Genomic DNA, 22,704 nt, shown 5'->3' on the forward strand with positions numbered 1-22,704 from the left:
ATTTCCCCATAAAAGTGTCCTCAGAATAGCTGTGATTGGTGATTTTGGGGGATTTAAGGTCTTTTGAAAAACCTTTGTATTACTTGTTTTGTTTTGCCTTTAAACACCTCCCCCTCTCTCTGACAAATTTCTTTGCTAAACCCACCCCAAACCCTTAATTTTTATCCACCCCCTCAACTCACAGGTATGCACTCTCATATTTACTCCTGAAAAATTGAGTACTTCTTATTTCTGAATAGACATGCATAACCTGGATTTTTGTATTTGTGGTACTTTTTGCACTGATACTTCTGAGTAGACATGAAAAGTGGTTGTTTGGGGAATGCTTTTTGGTGGGCATTCAAAGGATTGTGGATGCTCTCGGAACGTGCTGCTGGGTTCCAAAGACTGCTTTTCTGTGTGGCTCTGAGAATATTCTATTGTCATCATCATACCATCCCCTGCAGACTCAGTTTTGCAGTCATGCCCTCGCTGTCCCATTTGCAATGGGTGATGATGATGATGATGATGTGTGGACACACACTGTTTTGCATTCATGATCTTAAAGTCACTTGATGCTCTGTGCAATTGGAGTTGTTGCTGGAACAGGAGAGTGTGAGTCCAACAGAGTGCTTCTGTTTGGCTGAGTCCCCCCTCCCTTCTTTGCACTCATGATCTCAGTGGTGGGCAACCACCTCCAAAGTGCCTTCCTTTTTGTTTTACTCCTTCTACAGCTGGGCTGAAGGGAGAGGTCTTTGGTAATAGGGCATAGACTTTCCCAAAGCAGCTGGACAGCCTAGAGTGTTCAGGCCTATATTAGCCTGTTTTTGTAGAATTCTTGTAAAGAAGGGGTCTACCAGTAGGGAAAGTCATGTTTCCTTTCCAGAGTTGTCAGAGGAATATAACTCCTTTGGTCCTTCTGGTATGAAAGAGCTTTGTGGATGTCCCTCTTCAAGAAACTCACTTGTATGGAGGATGCTTGCTATACCCTCACTCAGTGCAAGGGAGGGTTAGGATAGGTAGCTTTTTGCTCTTTAGACTGAATGAGCAGCCTAGTTTAATCCCTCTTTAAATTGCTATGCAAACACTACAGAAGTAAACAGTTTTACAGCTGAAGGTCACTCCAACTGTCACCCATTTGCAGATATATCTGGCATGGACACCTCAGAACATGTGAGGCAGATGTATTGATAGAGGACAGAACATTGCTCAGTGGTATAGCACATACTTTGTATGCCAGATGTCCCAGGGTCAATCTCTGGCATCAGCAAGGTCTCAACCCAAGTCCTTAGAGTGCTGCTGCCAATCAGAGAAGAAGGAACATTGGAAGATGCCTTATACTGAGTCGGGTCTGCACTAGCTGGCAGCATCTCACCAGGGTCTCAGACAGAAGACTTTCCCAGCCCTACTGGGAGATGCTAGAGATTGAACCCAGGATGCAAATAACAGACAATTTGTGAGAAGGGGGAGACATGGTAAGGTTATTTGAAGGGAAATGTATCTAAGGATATAATCCTATGTATGTTTAGTCAGAAAAAAGTCCTATAACTCCCATTGCTGGCAGGGGTATGCTGGGAGTTGTAGGGTTTTTCCTGTCTAAACATGCATAGGATTACACCCTTAAACTCCTTTTAATAACGTTCCTTGCATCTCTGTGATGGTTTACACACACACACACACACACACACACACGATTAAATTCCAGCTCATGTATAAATATGATCACTATTTTTGTTGTGACATTTTTCCTTCCAATTCCTGCATATCTTTCTGGAGAAGCAAGTCCTTCTCAGTATTATACAGATGTTTAATCTCTCATCACAACCCCCCTTTGTGTTCTTGAGTAAGCAAGAAGTATACCCGGCTCTTGCTTGAGGAAGGCCTGCCTGTTTTGAAATTCTCTCCTTTTGCAACAGAAGCATGCGAGGAGATAGTATGGTTGAGAGTAACCAGTTAGAGTGAATAGGGCTGGAGGGAGGGGGAGGGGCAAACCACAGTCTCATTACACTAGACCTATTGTCTGCTGAACCTCGAAGAAAGCATGGCGTATGAGATTTCTAGGGGTTGCAGCAGAAATTGCCAAGGCAGCAGATCAGTCAGAATCTGCTCCCCCCCCCCGCCCTGGTCTGAAGGAGATGGGGGGGGCATTATAAATGAGGAAATCTGCACAATCTGATCAACCAGGAGATGTGTACTGTCATTGACGCAACAACAACAAATAGGTCTGCAAAAGGGCAAAATCTATTCAGTTATTTGGGTAAATGAGCAACATAACCATGACTGGAAAAAGACACCACAGACAGCCCACAGCAAGAGGAAGCCAAAAGAACAGGGGGAAAGCCAGCATCTACACAGTACTGATCATTTTACAATGTGCCTCTCTGAATTCCAAGTCTGTTGTGCCATCACTTCCTTGCAGAACTTCCTGAACATTTCAAGGAAATGCCTTTCCAAAATTGATAGTCCTTCATTTTTTTTTATGCCGTACATAAAATGTAGAGTGACTCAGAATGCTGGAATAAGTTGGCCTCAGATTAACCAAAGATCACTGATGGTCCTTTATATTTAAGGACATTTTTTAAAAAATTAAAATATCCAGAATAAGAATGCACTATCCCTGCCTTTCAAATACTTAGCTCATTAATCACTCCCCTGATGTGGGGGTTGCATCCAGCTAGTTTCAAAATGACCCAGCGGTTGTTTCTCCACATTCACTTAATTTAGACTCTGCCTATGTCTTACTCCCTTAAGTGGCCCACAGCCATTGTGAACCCTCTTGGAATCCCCTGTGATATTTGCAAGTTCCAAACCTGCAAGATAAACATACAATAGGGCACATTGCAATCCTCTTTCCATCTTTAGTCCAGAGGTTGAGTCCTCATAGGGGGGCATGAACAGCATATTCTTAGCGTTTGCATCAAGGTCTGCAAAACTGGGCCTTGTATGTATGTATGTGTGTGTGTGTGTGTTTTACTAATCCATTGCCTGTATGGCCTGATCATTTCCCAATCAGGAGCTGAAAATATAAAATCCATGATTTTCGTTAGAAATTGTACTTCCTGGAATCACAAACATGCAACATTGTTTCATTTGTGGAAACAAAAACAGCTGTTAAGCTATACAAGCATTTCTTTACATGTGGAGGTTTTTTTGCGGGGGGGGGTGGAGAGGGGGAGAGGATTTTTTGCTGTTCATATGTAGCATGCATGAGCATTGTCTTCTGATTTCGCTTTTATTTTTTAAAGGGGAAGCAGGGATCTAAAAAGGGCGGTGAAACAGTTAAGCTGATTCAAGATGACATCACTGCTATTTGCATAGAAGTGGGGCTATAACTGGTCATGCAGGGAGAGAGCCCTTTTATACTACAGTCCAGAGCTGCTGCTGTAAAGATCGGAGTTGTTTCTGTTCGCAATACCACTGGTGAGGATACAATTTAATATTTCTTAACGGTTGGGGATTTTTGGTGCTCGTTTGTTTTGGAGAAGCCTCTCTTTTGTCTGCGTTTGATTTTTTTTAAAAAATTATTATTATTTTTGGAGAATCGTAGGATTTCCCGGGGTGGGTGGGCAGGCGATCTCTCGATCTCTGCTTTGTCGAACCTTTGCACGAGGGGCTTCTCCCTCCGTGCATCAAACGGCGGCTGAACCGCACGGAGCAGCATTAGGGGATTTGTGGCACGGTAATCGTGGGGGTTGCGGGGGGGGGGGCGATGCATAGGTGCGCGTGCGACGATTCTCTCGGCGGCAGAAGCCTTTCGAAGGTTCCTTCGGGGTTCGCTTGGAGAGGGAGGGACGGAGGGAAGGTCCGAACTCACGCTTCCAGCTTCTTCCCTTAGTATTTCGATCGCATTTCTCCGAGGCTTTTGTGAGCTTGGGGCGGGGGGGAGGGGGCGGGGGAGCGTCTCCCTGCAAGAAGAATGCAGCAGGAGCCCTTTGGTTTGGGCGTGATCCGTTCATTGGAAGGTGGCGGCGGCGGGGTTATCGCGCCATCAACTGCCCTGAGTGTTAAGCAACAAAAGAGCAGCCCTTTGTTTAAACTGCAGCAGCACCGCGGATCTGATTGCACGGAGAAGGAGAAAGTGAGGGGCGAGCGAGAGGAAGGGCGGTGGTTGGGACTTCTCGGACTGCAGCTCTTTGTGAAGAGGAAAGAATGCAGGACCCCATCCAAATGTGCTGGGCGAGAGGCACCAAGATGAAGAAGGCGATTAGCATCGTCTTGTATTGTGCTGGCGCTACTAAAGCTCCTTAATAATAATAACACTTTAAAAAAATAAATTAAAAAAAATTGTTTCACCCCATGCACGATTTTCTCTGTTCCCTCCACATGCAAAGGCTGATTGGAGAAGATTGCCCTCAAATCGCTCCTGGCAAAAATGAGTTGGTTTTTAAACACTTAAATGAATGTCAATTTTTAACACAATTGAATTCGTGGGTTGTTTCCCCCTCCCTCATTTTTTAAAAACCTTTCCATAACCCACCCACCCGGTAACACAGATGTCACCTCTTCATCCGAGGTTTAGCCATGTGAGTGAGCAGCCGTCTCTCTCTTTTCTAGTTATAGTGAAGGATCTGTCAGTGTGAATTGATGCTATGCATATAAAAAGTAGGTTTTTAATGTAGGATGGTGTTTTTTTTTTTATGTTGCTCTTTTAACGAGGAGGAGGAGCCCAGATGGCTGGCATGGATTCAGACGTGCTGTGTGTTTCTGGAAGGGGGGGAAGGGTGGTGTAATATACCAATCTGTTTTTCATCTTTTTGTGTGCAGAACAATCAGCAGATATGGCTGACAAACCAGATATGGCTGAAATTGAGAAATTTGACAAGTCTAAGTTGAAGAAGACAGAAACGCAAGAGAAAAACCCACTGCCTTCAAAAGAAAGTAAGTGGGCTTTAGAAAAAAGGAAAGAGGGCGTGGGCCAGAGGAGACAAAGGGAAGGCAGACCAGCTCCATATGCCTTTCGCTATCAGCTTCTCCTAAATGTAGCTGTAGGATTTCTGTACATCACAGGGCAATGCATGCATTAAGTGTGCTATATTTTAATCAAAATTAAGTTATTTTTAATTAAAAAATCAAAGACTTATTTAGCAACTTTTAAATTTTAAAATACTAAGGAATTTTTAATTTTCTCTCTCCATAAATATCTATTTGTAATGTTCAGCATGCAATTCATATTGAACTCTACTGCAAATGCTTATTTTGTCTTCTCTTCCTTTCTGTCTTGTCTTTTTCCTCCCCACCCCCCTCCCTTTCCATTTTGTAGCAATTGAACAGGAGAAGCAAGCGGGTGAATCGTAATGGAATCGGCCCTTCCAAATTATGCACTGTACATTCCACAAGCATTGCCTTCTTATTTTACTTCTTTTAGCTGTTTTAACTTTGTAAGATGCAAAGAGGTTGGATAAAGTTTAAATGACTGTACTGCCCCTTTCACATCCAAAAAAATTTAAAAAGAATAGAGAGAACTACTGACGCTGAACGGAGGCGCTGTCCTTTCCATCTGCCTGTCCAGCTTTGGTCTTGGTGGCACGAAAGAGCTTGCATGTTTCTTGAAAGAAGATCCTGGGAAAGGGACTACAGTAATCTAGTAACACACGAATATACGCAAAGCTGTACCGAGGTCCTGCAAGCTGTAAAATGCAGTTAATCGAGTGCCATTTTTTTTTTTGTTCAAATGATTTTAATTATTGGAATGCACAATTTTTTTAATATGCAAATAAAATGTTTTAAAACCTGGACTATATTGCTATGGTATCTTTTTCCCCCTTTCCTTTTGGAGAATATTATCAAAAGAAGATGCATAAGTGTCTACACTAACATGGGATCATAGGAATTTATGGTTGCCTGCATAAACCCCATATTTTTTCCCCCAGCATATGTGTGCTGATAACAAATTATACATGATAGGAACTTGCAGCTCTTGGGAAATTTCCTGCAAAAACATCTTAAAAATGCCAAGGTCACATTTATTTCTAAGAGGTCTGTGCAGCAGATGTTTCTGCTCTCTCGGTCTCTCTTTTTTTCAAAAGATATTTTTATTTGCCTTCATAGGCAATGGATTATCTAATCTCTCTTTTTTTTAAGAAAGGTTTTTACCATTTTATTGAGTTCGTACCCTGCTTTGGAACTATTTTATAATGAAAAGCAGGTAAAAAAATTGCAATAAAATAAATATATGGACATTGTTTTAAAAATAGATTTCTTTATTGCTGTTATCCCCTTTTAACATATTTTAAAACCTGGTATTTTGTAATTCTTTCTGTCGCTATGCATAAGCATCCATTACATGGAAATTCCTTTTAAAGTGTATTGTACGGCAGCATCCTCCATATCCGACAACTGTTTGGAGAAGACATCTTTTCACCTTGCTGTGCCATTGCTAAAAGATACCACTCCGCTTTCCTGAATGGCAGATTGCTCCAGACATCGTGATGGTCCAGGCATAGCTTTTAGTTACATTTCTTAGGATGGCAGCATTCAAACTTGCTACATTTAGGGAACAGTTTCCATGCCAACTCTGCCAAGGGAGCCCTGAGGTTTGTAGACCATTCTCGGGCATATTCTAGCATGCACGTTTGGTTCTTGCAGTGTTGAGAGCTTTGCTGTCCTGGCTGACCTTGAATACATTTTAACACATTGCTGTGGCTGTGCATTGCAAAGAAGCAAAAGGATAGGCAAGCAGTTTTTCAAAGAAACAAGTCCATTGGTAACCTACTAACTGAGGACCCCCTTGTGTGCTCTGGAGGACCCCCTGAGTTCCCGGATCACCATATGGCAACCATTACCATAGGTGCAGGCTTTTGTTTTTCTTTAATCATGCACTAGCATTATTTTCCAGTAAGCACTGCTTATTATGTTGGGCTAGAGCTTCAACCTTCAGATGTAATCTGCCAGTGCTTATTTGTTTTGCTTGTACACATTTGTATTCCTCCCTTCAAAGGAGCATAGAGCATTTGTACATGTGGCTATCAGCCTCGTTGGAATAACCAGCATATGTCAACTCAGGGTGACTGGATTATTTTGCCTATTACATGCACACACACACCCCATTTCATACTCTTGCTTAACAATGGGTATTGCATACAATTGAAACCTGGCATTATTGATTGCATTTTGGATCTGTTGTGAGCTCCATTGTATAGCATGTTCTGGATTAGTCATTGTATGATTAGTTGACCTGTTATTTGTTAATATGCTGCCCGACAAAAAAAGGTAAGATTCTTATTATCAATACCATGCAATTTATGATCTGTTAGTAATTATAGTTCCCCCTTCAAAATTGAATTGAAAAACAACTGTTCATCTTTTATGATTTAACTGTTGGTGATTTTTTATGTCTTCAAATGTCAAATCATTTGAAGCTCTTTTCCTGGTGGTTTGTCTTCAGTTGTGCCTCTTAAACTTCACATAACTTTGGCTTGGAGAAGGTTGAGCCCCAAGTCCAAATGAACCATAGGAATAACTCTTGCCTTGAGTAATATATCCCACCTTTCATTTAATTCAGAGATGGGGCTGAATTGCAGGTTCTCTCACTTGTGAATGCTGCCAGCTAACTGAGTTGCTTAACTGCCCAATCCTATGCAGAGTTAGGAACACTTAGCCCATAGGTTTGAAGGCTCTTAAATGTGTCTAGCTCTGCATAAGTTTGATCTAGAAATATATAAAGATTAATTCTTTTGGGAACCAGTGGAGGCATATATTAACCATATTGGCCTGGATTGAAAAAAATGGTTTAGTTCTATCAGCCCGAGGGGCCTTTCACTTAGCTTTTCTCAATAGGTTTAGTGTATGGCAAATGCTTATGCTACTAAGGGGAATTTTAAAAGCAGTTTATGATCTAGAGGCAGGGTGTTGGTGATGTCAGTTGTTCAAAGAACAAACACAATCACTATTACCCATTGCGGTGCGCTAACATAACCCTTTTTGCAATACCCAAAGGCTGCAATTCTATGCACTCTTACTAGGGAGTAAGTCCCATTGAAATCAATGGGACTTATGTCTGAGTAAACATGCAAAGGATTGCATTGCATTCACTTTTTTGGATCCAGGCCATTCAACACAAGCTCTAAGATCCAAAATCAAACTCTTAAAAAAGGACATTAACAAGAATTTGTTAGCGAAATTTTGTAAGGAAATTGACAAATTAAATGATTTGAAGTAATAGAGAATGCTGTTTGCTTCCTCACCTACTGTGGCTAGAGCACAGGAAATCATTCTGCTGAGAGTATTAAAACAATATTGAGAGACACCTCCCAGCTAGTGATCTTAATCAGAAAGCACAGGATGTAGGGTGATGACTAAAATCAAAAGTGCTCAACCAAGTTAAGATCAATGAGAGTGAATGTGAGTGAGGCGATGATCATTCCTCACTACAAGAAGGTGGTTCCCATCTAGTAAAGCAGCATGATGAATATCATGTTCTGCATGGAGGATTGCAGTTCATGGGGGTATAGCTCTTGACTTGGCACCATATGTTGAATGAACGAGTTTTGTTGTTGTCGACGATGAGTTCAAGACATTGCACACTGTGTTTAAGGTATTGCTGGTGGTGAGGCAGAATAAATTGCAACTTTCATTGTGTTTGTGTGTACAGATCGTTACGTTATGAACTCAACACCAGTATACTGATAGGACTTCTCAATTTAGGAAGTACATGATGTTACACTGTGAAGTAGGCTAGTCTATGTAGCACTGACTTGACCAAGGTTACCCAGGGGAACACAACATTCGCTATTCCACTGTCTCTTGGTGTACACTGAAAGTGATACAGTTGAAGGTTTTTATGGGAAGAAGAATTGTGGAATTGTTTTAGGAATCTAACAATAAGTCTTCTGATTATAAGTCTTTATAATTTAAAATGAGATGTATCCATAAAGGACAAACAATATTACAATGTGTTCATTGTTCGATGCACTTTGAATTATATTGATAGGTCTCAATGGTCATTTCCACTGGATACGCATCTGTATCACACACATATATAGTGTCACACCTCCTTGTAACTATTCAAGTTGCTTTAAAGATGGCATTGTTTTTATTGTCACAGTCACATGATTTAGAAAACAGCAACAACAGCATCATTGGACTCAATGGCCTTGTAGGCCTCTTCCAACTCTGCTATTCTGTGATTCTTATGAACAAGGAGCATTGTTTTGATTGTGCTGGACTGGGTTCATATTTCTGAAGTCTTACTTTGAGCAGATTTATAATTGCCATTTGGAGATGTCAGCTGTTTTGGACATGGTTTCCAATACACTTCTTTTGCATGTGTTTACATTTGTGTCATGGTATTGGCATCTACCTATTATATAGCATTGGAAAGGATACCCAGGGTGCAGGACTGTAGAAACTGCCTCTTTTTTTTTTGGTGGCTATAAATAGAGGGTACTTTTCAACAAAGCATAAAATACACTCTCATGTTCTGCATCAACACTATCGCAGCACAGGATTTTTTTTTTTATTGTGCCTAAAATAATTTTCGTATCTACTAGAAAAGAATGCTCAACTTTAACTTCCCATATTATGAAATGTTTCACTGTGGTTTCCAAACTGTTGAAGTGCAAGTCGCTTTCTATATACAGCTAGGGTGCCATTTTTTTCCAAGGAAATGTCATGCTTTCAAACAGCATTCATTTTCTCACTGGAACAATTCACATGCATTTTCTTTTATTGGATACAGTTTTTACTCCAAACGATTGCTGCTGCTGCTGCCTCTTTTTTTTTGCAAAGCTGAATGTCAGCTGGTAGGTTCCTTAAAATGTTCCTTAAAAACCTTTAACTTCCTGAGTAAGAGTTGAGATATTAAAAGTCAAGAAGTGTTTTTGTTTCCTTTAGTCAAATGATAAGCTACCTCAAACAGACAAATGGTTTTACTAGTTCAAGCAAATCAATTATAATGAATGTATAAATCACTGGCAGTGCTAAGCTAGCCCAACAATGAATTCATTTTTGTAACCATCCATGTCTGAGAATGAGAAACCGAAGAGTTATTTTGTAGACATCTCTCTCTCTCTCTCTCTCTCTCTCTGTGTGTGTGTGTGTGTGTGTGTGTGTGTGTGTGTGAGAGAGAGAGAGAGAGAGAGAGAGAGAGAGAGAGAGAGAGTAACATCCTTACAAAGGGATAGCATGGTATGTCAATGCAGATTTACATCTACACCTGCCCTAAGATGCATGCCCACATTTACCCCTGCATTAGTATAGAATGGCCATTTGCAGCTTTACCCACTTGTATACAGTGGTAGGTAATAGACACTGGACTTCGTGGTCTTAAGTGGGCTCTTTAAATGTTAATATATATTACTGCACTTACTTCAAAACGTGATAAGCCAGCATTGCTGCATGTGTGAGAGCCCTCCTGCTCATTCTGCTGAGTGGGGCCCTTGGCTTATGCCTCAAAGTCCTGCCCTGAATGCACAACTGCTTGTACATTCCTTTTTACTCAGCACTAGTGAGACCACACCTGGGGTATCGTGTATAATTCTGGGCACCACGTTTCCAGAAGGACATCGACAGGTTAGAACAGGTTCGGAGGAGAGCAACAAAGATGATACAGGGACTTGAGGACATGCCTTATGATGACAGGCTGAAGGAACATGGGATGTTCAGTCTGGAGAAAAGAAGACTGAGGGGGAGACCTGTTAGCAGTGTTCAGGTACATAAAGGGATGCCACAGGAAAGATGGTCAAGAACTATTTTCTATGGCCACAGAAATTAGGACCTGAAATAATGTGTATAAGTTACACCAACCTAGATTCTGCTTAAATATAAAGAATAACTTCCTTATGGTAAGACCAAACAAATATATCTCTAGCACCTATATTACACTAGGAATTTTGTAAGATGAAACCGAATGCATCCATGATGATAGGCTAGCCATTTAATCAAGACATGTACAAAAGGAAATGGGAACTTAGAAAGTAACTAGGCAATGAAGAAATTAAAGCGGTGGTCCTAGGCACACTGATCTTGGGGCAAGTCCCATTGTTTGCATTAGTTCTGAGTAACGTCCTGTTAGGGGGCTACATGTGTGGTATACCTATTCCATGTACCTCTGCTGTGCACAGAAGATGACTGCAGGATCAGAGATAATTTTACTGCTTGTATACTGACATACTAACTTATGCCTTGTGAGACTATTGCCAGTTATGTATTTGTTTTTTAGCCCCTTATAATTTGCAGCAAGCAAAACAGAAAAGTCTTTTTTTGAGTGAAGGAAGGAGTCAAAGACCTGCTATAAATAAACTTTTACTCAATGACTAAACCCAAATAAATGACACACACACCCATCCCCATTTGCAGTGCTAGCTCTTGCTTAGCATCAAAATGTCCTCAAGCATATGGGATCTGTGTTGACTTTGGAGGAATGTTTACTTTTGTTTCCGTCCCAAAATCAGATTCTTGTGGCGTTGGCTAAATAACACAAAAATGAAATGTAAATATTTCTCTAGCTAAAAGCAGCATGCTATTGGTGGTCTTTGTGGGAACAGGTCAGATTATAAATGGTTCTTGGGGAATCAGTAGTGGTTGCCAAAGCTTTCATAAGAACAGCTACAATATGATAAACTGAAAGAGAACTGTGCTTATTCTGCTATCGAAAAAGGCCCATTTTTCTAGCATATGCTCAAGAATACACAAGACAAATGTGTTATCCGTTGCATGCTTTGTATCTCCATTATAGGAACATAGGAACATGGGAAGCTGCCTTTTACTGAGTCAGAGCCTTGGCCCATCTAGCCCAATATTGTCAACACTGACTGGTAGCAGCTCCCCAGGGTTTCAGGCATGCTTCTTTCCTATCCATGCCAGGGATTGAACCTGGGACCTTCTGCATGAAAAATCAATGCTCTGCTACTGAGCCAAGACTGTTCCTTTTATCTAAACATAAAAAGTGGCTTATAATTATGGAGGTTTCCTATTATATCACTGGTGGTAGAATGGTGGTGGTTCTTTGGGAATAACTGATATACTATCAGATTAGAAGACTGAGAGCCAGTGTGGTGTAGTGGCTAAGGCGTTGGACTGGGAGTCGGGAGATCCGGGTTCTAGTCCCCACTCAGCCATGGAAACCCACTGGGTGACTTTGGGCCAGTCACAGACTCTCAGCCCAGCCTACCTCACAGGGTTGTTGTTGTGAGGATAAAATGGAGAGGAGGAGGATTATGTACACCACCTTGGGTTCCTTGGAGGAAAAAGGGTAGGATATAAATGAATAAATAAATAAATAAGACAGTTGCTGGAAATCCACCTGAAATTGCTGCATGCATAATGCATCGGCTCCTTGCTCATGGTGAACATACAAATCTCTCAGCCACCATCACAGGATCAAGTTATTATACACACCACTGCTAGCCCACATTGAGTGGACATGATCCAAAAAAGTTGGACTATTGCAGGCAGGAGAAAGACATGCTCATTGAAGCTTCTGGAACATATTGCTATGATGCATGTGTAATGGTTTCTTCGGGAGACTAGAAACATGGTATTTAAATTCCAGAATAATGGGTAAAATCCAACATAAGTCCTTCTTAGAGTAGACCAATTGAAATGAATGGGACTTAAGTCAGACATGACTAATTTAAGTCCCATTCATTTTAGTGGGTCTTCTCTAAGGACTTACATTGGATTTTACCCAATAAATTGAAGATACCTGCAACGTTCTGATTTTGTATTCATAGTCAGACATGCAAACTTACAACGAAATTGGCATGGTGAGAATATGTGCCCATGTTTTCATTTGCTTTTTGCTTCACCCAGTACACAGTTTATAACTGAACCATTGCTCAATACATTATTGCCAAGCTATTGAAAAAGGACCTAAGGGTGCTATCCTATGTGTGTTTAGAGAGAAATAATTCCTACAACTTCTGGCTGGGGAATATTGGGAGCTTTAGGACCGTTTTCTGTCTAACCATGCATAGGATTGAGCCCATAGCATGCAACTTGTGCTCATGGTGAAACAATGGCATGATCATCTTACCAGCTGCAGAACCCACAGGTTCAGTTTACGTTCTCACCGTACAAATGAGACAATTCAAATGATTGTTGAGTGAAAGGTGGCTGTTCAAAGCTGGTGTGCACATTGATGTAGCTATCCAGTTGTCCATGAGCATCAACATGCACACCGTCTTTCATGTCACTATAAATCAGACTAGACACCATCCAGCTAAAGATAGTCTTAATTTTGTTTGTTTGATTGATTTAAATTTTTACTATGAATTTATTGGTGGTTTCTTCTTTCTTTTCTTCTTCTTCTTCTTCAACTGCCTTGTTTGGTTCCCAAAAGTTGTTTTAGAAATGCAATAAATAAATAATAAAATCAGCAAATCAACAGAGGCTTCAGTTTATCACAGCAAAGTTCTGTTGCCATTGGTTTCTGTGGAACTTTTCCATGTCTGTTCCATACACTACAGAAACAAATAGTGAATAAAGGTACATACAGGGTAACATTTCACATCTGATGGTTGCATTACCAGTCAGATTAAAAACCTCAGATTACACTTTTGACTGCAATTCTCAAGTGCTGCCACTTCATTTTGGCAGGAAGTGGGAGAAGGAACTGTGAAATATGTTGCATCTAATTGAGGAACACAGGAGATGACTATGAGAGATGCTTGTAGTGTCATATGGAGTGAAGAAAAGTCATAGAGGAGAAAATGCAAATGTTTGGGGTCATCAAAAGCTATGTATAGATAGCAGGTTAAGGACCCACAAAAGACAATATGTTGTCTCCAAATGTATGAATCTTTGACAGAAATATGTTATTACAGGTTTCTAAATTTTTCATTTTTGTGTGCATGTATCCTCTGGTCTCTGATAAATTAACCTGGCCAATATTACTAGATTATGAACCTTATTTAATCAAAGAGAGAGAGAGAGAGAGTTACCTTATACCTCACCCCATGAGCCTCACAGTGGATTCTGGGTATCTCTATCTCATATATATATATATATATATATATATATATATATATATATATATGGATAATAACAATTAACAGTCTCTCTGTGTGTGTGCCCACAATACATAATTGTGCATTTCCCACAAATGAAATGTACATGAACATTCACAAGCTGTAGCCAAGCTGTAGTCCTTGCTATACCCTGTGCTTATAACTATCCTTTCTTGAAACTCATGTGACTTCTAAATAGCTGTGTCGAAAACCTGGTTGGCAGGCTTGAGTTGCAACTGTAGTGGTTAACACATTCATCCATATTTGAAAATGGTGACACAAGAGCAGAGTACTTAGGAAGCTTCTCAGTGTGTTGCAAGGTTCACACAATGAGTTGCAGACCGGTTTGCTTTTCCCTAATACAGTGCAGGCTTTTTGTCAGAGCACTCTGAAGCAGATTCCAAAAACAATTTTCAAAGAGAGGGTTAGTTCCTCTTCTCTCTTTTGCTATCAATTAAAGTAAAAAAGCTCCCTCAACATCTCTTTCTTACTCAGTTCCCTATGCACTCACCACTGAGGCATTTGCTTCCAGTAAGAACAAAACCCAATGGTATCCTTTTTAAAAATAAAATAAAAATGATGTTGTCTTCCTTTTTCTGTTTGCATACAGAACAATGCCATTAAAGAAAGGAAGTGAGTTGGCTGTTGCATTTGGTCATTACAGGATAATTGCCTGTTTTTAAATTGTATCTAGAGGCCTGTAGAAAGCCAGTGCAGTATCGGCAGAGCTGGTGAAGTGTGTTCCTGGAGGCCTATCCCACATGTCAAGCTTATGTATTTATATTTATTTGTCAATCACAAACTAAAATAATACCCTTATGACAACCTTTCTGCAATGGAGTGTAAGGGCCAAATGAGACTAGATGGTTGCCATCTAGTTTATCCTTGCATAGTTGATTTTAAAAAAAGAAGAAGCCAGTGTTGGGGTGGTGGGAGAAGCCAGATTGGGACTGTGGTGTGGAGCAAGAGGGCCTTTAACCATTTAACACAAATGGTTATAGGGGGTCTTTAACCATTTGCATACACACAACTACTATTCACAACTGGAGGAAAATAATGGGCTTCTTTCGTTCCCATTGCAAATAGCAAACTTTGGTGGAACAGGGGAGGGGCACTTCCAATTGGGATCCTGGTGGAGATAGGTCTCCCACACACACACACACCAGCTACTTATTTTTTAACAACTTTGCAAAAGTAAATTTCACATCTAGTTTGGTCTTAGGAGAGCTCCATTTCCTTCCTTGCAAGATCTACTGTCTAAAAAATGTGTAGATAGGGTGACCATATGGAATGGAGGACAGGGCTCCTGTATCTTTAAGAGTTGAATAGAAAAGGGAATTTCAGCAGGTGTCATTTGTATGCATGCAGCACCTGGTAATATGCCCTCTTCCTCACGACAGTTAAAGCTGTGGGAGCTCTGCCCTCTTTTGGATCTGGTCAAGAGGACAGGGCTCCTGCAGCTTTAACTGTTGACATGAAGAGGGAATTTCACCAAGTGCTGCATGCATACAAAGGACACCTGCTGAAATTCCTTTTTCTATGCAACTGTTAAAAATACAAGAGCCCTGTCCTCCTTTCCATATGGGATCTACACTACTGCTTTAAAGCGCTTTATAACAGTTTTGACAACTGTTGGGGCCCAGGACACACTGCATATACAGTTTTCAAAACATTTTCAAAGTGCTTTGAAGGCAGTAGTGTAGATTCCCCCCCCACACACACCTATGGTCACCCTAGTGTAGGACTGGACTAGTTTGGGGAGGACTGATATAGATTTTCCACACAAGGCATGTATCATGAGCTAATCATTCCTACTCATGGTTGTTTACAGATTCTTTAGACAATATTTTATTTATTTATTTATTTATTTATTTAAGGATTTTTATGCCGCCATTCAGCCAAAAAAGCTCTCATGGCGGCTTACAAAAGTATTTCTTGACAGTCCCTGCCCACAAGCTTACAATCTAAAAGACATGACACAAAAGGAAAGGGGATTGGGAGGGAGGAGGAGGAAGAGGGGGAAAAGGAAAGCAAATTCAGGCACTACAATCTTAGTTGGAAAGTTCAGCAGTTACAGTTGACAGCAGGAGGGAGGGGGCTCTCAGCTGGAGCTGGACCCAGGCACGGTGGAGAGGTGCCTGGCTGCTGCTTCCTCCCTCACTGGTGGCCTCTGCAGTGACAGTTGGTAGCAGGAGGGAGGGGGCTCAAATGTCATGATCCTCCAGTTTCACTTTAGTGTCTAGCCAGCACTTTCAGGAAGTGTTTTTTTTTTTAGAGCAGGGAAAATGTGGCATTTAGTTGTGAATGTGGAAGAAAGCATGGTTTCATCTTGTGTATTCATTCCATTCTGCTATGCAGGAAAGGAAATGCTCCTCAGTAGTACTCAGATATCAGTTCTGTGACAAAACTGAAAGTAGATGCAGCCGATTAACAACCTCATGTAGAAAAGCTGTAAGTAAAAGGTCAGCAACTTGACACCCTCCAGATGTTTGAGACTACAAGTTCCATAATTCCTGAGCATTGGCCATGTTGGCTAGGGCTGATGGGAGTCATAGTTCAAAACATCTGGAGGGCACCCTGTGATATGCAGTGAATTTGGATAGCCAGGAATGACAGAAAACCTAGTTTCGAATCATGGGAGCTGGGCTGTATATGCAAGGGCTTCTGTCTTCATCAATAATATTCCCAGCACTGATGTGTTGGGGAGAAAATTGGCAAGGAGTTCCTTAAACAGAAATGCTTTTTTATCAGGTGGCATTGCATGTGCTGTTCTCTCAGCTAAATACTCATTCCTCCCACACCATTTTCTCCAGATAAATAAGATAAGAAGGCAGAAGTTGATCCAACTGAAAAGGCTAGTTGATGGGGGGGAGGGGTTTCCTTAAAAAAGCAACCCCAGAACAAGTCAAGGACAGAGGAAATTTTAGAGGAGGACATTGAAAGAAAGCTGAGGTGAAATGATAACGTCCCACTCACCCCAGCATGGCTGGCTGGGGAATGCTGAGAGCTGTAAGACTATTTTCTGTCGAAATATGCATAGGATTACATCCTAGGATTATATTATTTTCAAGATTAGGACTGGCAAAATGGGAAGGAATTATCCCTTCACAGGCTCCAAGAGTGGATACCACTTTTATCCATGGCTCGTCTCTTAGTAAGTCTGCAATTCTACTCCCATATAGCTGGCCTTTCAACACAGTGCGGCTTACTTCTAAGTAAACATGCAGAAGATAGAGCTGTAACACTCTTATTATTAAATGGATGGTGGGTTTTGGTGCTTTTTTTGTAAAGAAGTACTGGGATGTAGAGATTGCTCAGCAGCCCAGACATGCCTTTTTCTCATGCCTTAACATTTCGAGGGTCATCACACTGGGGGAAATCGCTTCTCCACCCGTGTGTTTGTCCCTCATTCCTTCCCCTTTTGAAAGAAAAAGTAAACAACATTCAAGTGGCCCATTCAGTAAGCTGTTTTGATCGCGCCGCTTCTCCTGCACACAGCAGGGGAGAGCAGCAAGTTCCATGTCAAAAAATAAGTCAGACTTACTGGGGTGTGTTTTTGTTGTGCAAAGAGACATAGAAGGGGTAGGAGGCATGCAGGAGGCAGATGTCGTCATGAGAGGGATCCGCGAGAATCTGTGAGTGCCCAGTAACGAGCGTGCAATAAAATGCTTGTCTGATGGAGCTCTAAGTGTTACCAAATAGAGCAGCAGCAGCAGCACTTTTAGTCTGGGGCATGAAAATGCCCTTAATTTGCTATTTCTCTTTGGATTAAGAATGGTACTTTTGCCTGCTTCCCAAAGCAAAAGAAATTGGCTGATTTCTGAGAGCAAAGGGCCTGCAGGGAGACTATTTACCACGCACACGCAGTAACCACTGGCAACATGCTCATGTTATACTTCCCACCCACATGGCTTGAGATAGTCACTGAGTATTGAAGCATCTCAGTGTTTCTCCTATTACACGTAGAGGGGAAATACATATATTATGATTTTTTTGTGGCAGTTTACAGACTAAGGCCTTAGCTAGACCTAAGGTTTATCCCGGGATCGTCCCTGCCTGCTCCAGGGATATCCTGTGTGTCATTTACATGAACAAGGATGACCCTGGGACAATCCCGGGATAAACCTTAGGTCTAGCTAAGGCCTAAGAGCTCAATCCTATGCATATTTAGACAGGAAAATGTCCTTCAATGCTAGCTGGACGGTTGCTAGGAGTTATAGGACTTTTTTCCTGTCTAAGCATGCATAGGATTGTGCCTATCTGGTTTATTCTGGCCTGAGCTTTGGTAGGCACAGCCCACTTGAAACCTCTCTTCAGTATTCTACACCCAATAGATTTTCCAGGCGGACAAGCAGGCAAACCTAAGTGATTCAGGGCACAATACTATACTGAAAATCCGCTGGTTGTGCAGGTGGGTGCTGTAGTATTTGCCAGGAGCCCCCACTCTGCTAGACAGGCCGCTGCTATGAAAGGTCAGCAGAATGGCAGTGAAACATTATGGCAGTGGAACATTCCCTTGGGAGAGCCGTTCTGCTGGCAAACAGCTGAAGCAGGGCAGAGTCGTGGGTGGGAGGTAGGAGATCCTATGCCTCTTCAATTCAATTCAATTTATACCAGCCCTGGACCTGGCGCAGGAAGCTTTCTTGCCATTGACTTCAGTGGAAGGGTTTTTGTTTTTTAAAACAGCCACCCCCTACATTTGCAAGACAGAGCATAAGACTGGGGGCCTTGCTAGACGAGGCCTTAGTGCACCTTGAGAGCCGGTTTCCCTGCTGTGCGTCCACATGACACACAGGGGAATACGGCCCCAGGCCACACTGAAGCCTCCTCTAATGCGCCATAAGCAAAGTCGCTTATGGTGCGCCTTTTCTGCAGCTCATGCCTGAGGCCGGGGCTACAGAACGTCTAGAGACTTCCGTGGCTTTTTGCGGCTACTCGCTTTGCGCTCAGTTCTGTGCCCATCGGCCGGGGGGGGGGACACACGGAGGGAGAAGGGAGCACAGACGCCACGGGACACACGGAGGGAGAAGGGAGCACAGACGCCACGGGACACACGGAGGAAGAAGGGAGCACAGATGACACGGGACACACGGAGAGAGAAGGGAGCACAGACGACACGGGACACACAGAGGGAGAAGGCATGGGAAGGGATCAGGACTGGATGGGGGGGGGGTTAAGTAAAAAAAATGGCTTACCTTCTCCGGAGTCTTCGGGGCACACGTGGCCCCTTTAACAAAAAATAAAAAAATAAAAAATGGCCAACGCTGCAGGGCTTCCGTCGTCCCTGCGCCTCGGCCGTCTAGGAGGCTGGGCAGCGCGCATTAAAGTTAGCATGCCGTCGCCCCGCCTCCCTGCTGGCTTATCCCGGCAGGTCTAGCAACGCCCCAGGTGAAGCAATTGGTGTGTGTGTGTCAGGACAAATCATCCAGTAAGCAAAGGGGACATATATGCTACAATGCAGGGATGGGGAACGTTTTCAGTTCGAAGGCCAAACTGGTTCTTGACAAATGCATCTGGGGTCACATGAGGGCAGGAAGACACTTAATTATTATTATTATTATTTATATAGCGCCATCAATGTACATGGTGCTATACAGAGTAAAACAATAAAATAGCAAGACCCTGCCTCATAGGCTTAAAGTGGGCAGGCCACAGCACTGCTTGTACATGGTTCCCAGCATGCGCTCTCTCTCTCTCTCTCTCTCTCTCTCACACACACACAGAGTGAGGCTCACACAACACTCAAATTCCCCCTCCAGGAAATAGCCCCCTCCATACTGCAATTAGGGTTTTTAAAGGCCTCGATTTTAAAGGCCTTGATGGAGGCTTTTTAATGTTCTGATAGCAGCAGGGGAGGGGCAATTTTTGATGGGGACATAGGAGAGGGGGGAGTAGGCTTGTCCCAAAATGGCCCTTGCTACAATTAGACTTCCAAAAAGCCTAAAATTGGTGCCAATAGAGGTTTTTGAATAGCCTAAATGCAGCAGGACAAGGGTGTTTTTTGAAGGGAGCCCTCCCCCTCCTGAAACACACCCACACACCCATTGCAATTTGGCACCATGATGAAGAGGAAGCTGGGGAAACCTCTTCTCTCCAATCCGCAGCTGATTTTGTTCTGCGATGATGCTGGGGAGAGGGAAGGGAGATGGGGAGAAGCTGGTGGGGGGCATATTGGGACTGTTTATGGGCTGCATAAGCACGTTCCCTACCCTGTTGAATGAATAAGTGCTGCAACTGTTTCCCAGGCCTCTACTCACATTTCCACGTGTGAATACCATGTCTTGTCTGAACAGTATTGCCCAACTCTCTTCCCCCGTGCCAACAGGGGAGCAGTGTCAGGTACCTGGGAGGCATCCATCCCCACATGGAGAGAAGCTCTCTTTTGGCAAAGGCCAGACACTCCACTGCAACCATTGTCACTGCTCATGTTCCCTTCGGCTATACATGATCATCTCCTGGATTGATGGAATAGAACAGAGAGCTGCTGCACATACGGGGTTCCGTGCAACCCCCAAAGGCAACTGGGTTCACAGTCATTATAGTTCCCCCTCCCCCCATTGGGGCAGGGACAGCCTGAAGCATGGCGCTCTTTCTTCTTTATCACTCCCTCACAACCCCCTGCTCTGTATCCAGGTCCATACATTATGTGCACCAGCTGTTGAATGTTTGTTCTCTTTGATCTTCACAGGCTGCTCTTTTGCCAGTCCAGGATTCAATCCCATACACAGGGGGCATCTAGACCTGGAAAGAGGCCCACCCCATGACAGGCAGCTGTCACCAGGATGCTTCCATCTGCTCCTCTGAGGGCTTGCCAACCGGTACTGTGAGGGTGTCTGGTTGGCACTTCATAAGATGTGTGCCTTCATTTTTGCCGGATCCACTCCATCCCTCGTGCTGACAATGTGCTGCATGTATTGTTTCTGTGTTGCATGGATAGGATCTCATTTCCCCCCACACCACTGCACACTGTCTTCTGCTGGCCTCAAGACAGCATTGTTAGAGGTGAGGAAGGAACTTGATGAACTGCCCAGAGAGCTTTGTGAACCGCCCAGAGAGCTCCAGCTATTGGGCAGTATAGAAATGCAATAAATAAATAAATACCTGGGCTCCTCCACTTTTTGCTCTCTCTGAGGGTGGGTGTGGGCCTCTCACCATGCCTGAGAAGGCGAGATATTGTTGCCCAGTTGTATGAGGCACTCAGTAGAGGGACAACGTCTGGGATGGACTGAGCTGAACTGGTAGAGGGGTTTGGTTTCATAGGATGGTGGGAGGGGGTACAGAGTGGATCTAGGGTGGCCACTTACACATCACCAGAAAGAAGAGGACAATGATTTGCATAACATCTGCATATGTTAATGTATAAGAATATGCAAATGTAGAAATAATTGTTTCCATTTAAATAGAAACACAATAGTGAGGAAGATGGTAACTTGTCATTCCACTCCCCGGGCTGATGGGCAAGACAGCCCTTCAAATGCAGGATGCCTTCAAATAGAGGACTGGCTACCCTCAGTAAAATAGGACACATGGCCACCATTGTAGACCCCTTCCGGCAGGGTTGCCTGGCACCTCTCAGAACCTGTGTGTTTGCTGCCTGTGCAACTACAGCTCACATCTTGGCCTCCCAAGACACCATTGTGGTTACGTGTTCTGCATGCTGAGGGTGTGCAGTGACATCACAGCTGTGCCCCCAGATTGGCCAACATGGGTTGGTGTGTCTCTGTTTCTGAGCAGTGTATGTGAGGCATGCTGCATCATCTCCACCACATCCTGGGATTGGTAAGCAATGGTTGTGTTGCCACGGAAGCTGTGAGTGCGGCTGGGACTTCTGCTAAGCTTTTTTTTTTTTTTTTTTACTTTTTTACTTTTCCCATGTTTCCCCATCCTGGCCTGGGTTGAGCACGTATTTGATATATAGTGGCAGTGTTTTCCAACCCCAGTGTAAATAAAATATAGGCTTCAATGGGACTTGATCTTGTCCTAGATAAATATATATAGGATTGCAGCCTTCAAAAAGAAGTCCTACAACTCCCAGCATTCCCGAGCCAGCATGGGGGAATGCTTGAGACATCAAACATTTTTCTGCCAAAACATGCATAGGATTGTAGCCTTAAATCCCTTCAGGAAGCTATTCTACATGATTGACTCATGGCTCCAAGCAAGTGGCATTACTTATCATCATTTTCATTATATAAGAAATAGTTGATATGGCTAGTGAGAGCGGTTCAAACATAACAAGGAACTGGAGGTAAGAAATCTTATTCTGCTAGAATGGAATAAATTGATACACTCTTCTCTCTCTTCCCTGCACTGTATCCATGGAGACCATTTTCATTACTTCCTACAACATTTATGAAATCTGAGTTGCAAGCCATAGATGGGATCTACAGAGCCTCTTTGGGGATGAACAATGGAAATTGCTGCTGAAATTTCACAAGCTTCAGCAAGGCCCAGTGGAGCCCTGTACAGGCTCCTCCAGATCACAACAAGCATCCTGACAAGTAGGGCATTTCCTCCAGTGTTATTAAGTACACCGTTGAGCCTGGGATGCCTCAACACCTGGTGACGCTGTTCATGTGAGATAGAAACCACGCTGCAGCAACTGTTTTAAAATGGAATTTGCTTTCTGATCAATGTAGGTTTTAGCACTCAAATTAGAGACATGGGAAATGCAAACTCTGATTTAAGCATCACTTTTGAAATGACATCAGCTCAATTAAAAGGTTAACCATGAAAGCTGCATTACTTTATAAAAGTGCTGTGGGAAGTCAATAATGAT

The 22,704-nt window shown here is 42.7% G+C and overlaps 1 protein-coding gene across 1 annotated transcript; it reads left to right on the forward strand.

Moving 5' to 3' along the window:
• Positions 1–3,293: 3,293 nt before the first annotated feature.
• TMSB4X (thymosin beta 4 X-linked) lies at positions 3,294–5,714 on the forward strand. The gene is made up of 3 exons (XM_063126388.1): positions 3,294–3,399; positions 4,744–4,857; positions 5,240–5,714. Exons 1-3 carry the CDS (start codon positions 3,318–3,320, stop codon positions 5,272–5,274), a joined length of 231 nt encoding a protein of 76 aa, XP_062982458.1. The 5' UTR covers positions 3,294–3,317; the 3' UTR covers positions 5,275–5,714.
• The last annotated feature ends 16,990 nt before the right edge of the window (positions 5,715–22,704 follow it).

The sequence above is a fragment of the Elgaria multicarinata genome, chromosome 5 (assembly GCF_023053635.1).
Source record: "Elgaria multicarinata webbii isolate HBS135686 ecotype San Diego chromosome 5, rElgMul1.1.pri, whole genome shotgun sequence".
NCBI lineage: Eukaryota > Metazoa > Chordata > Lepidosauria > Squamata > Anguidae > Elgaria > Elgaria multicarinata.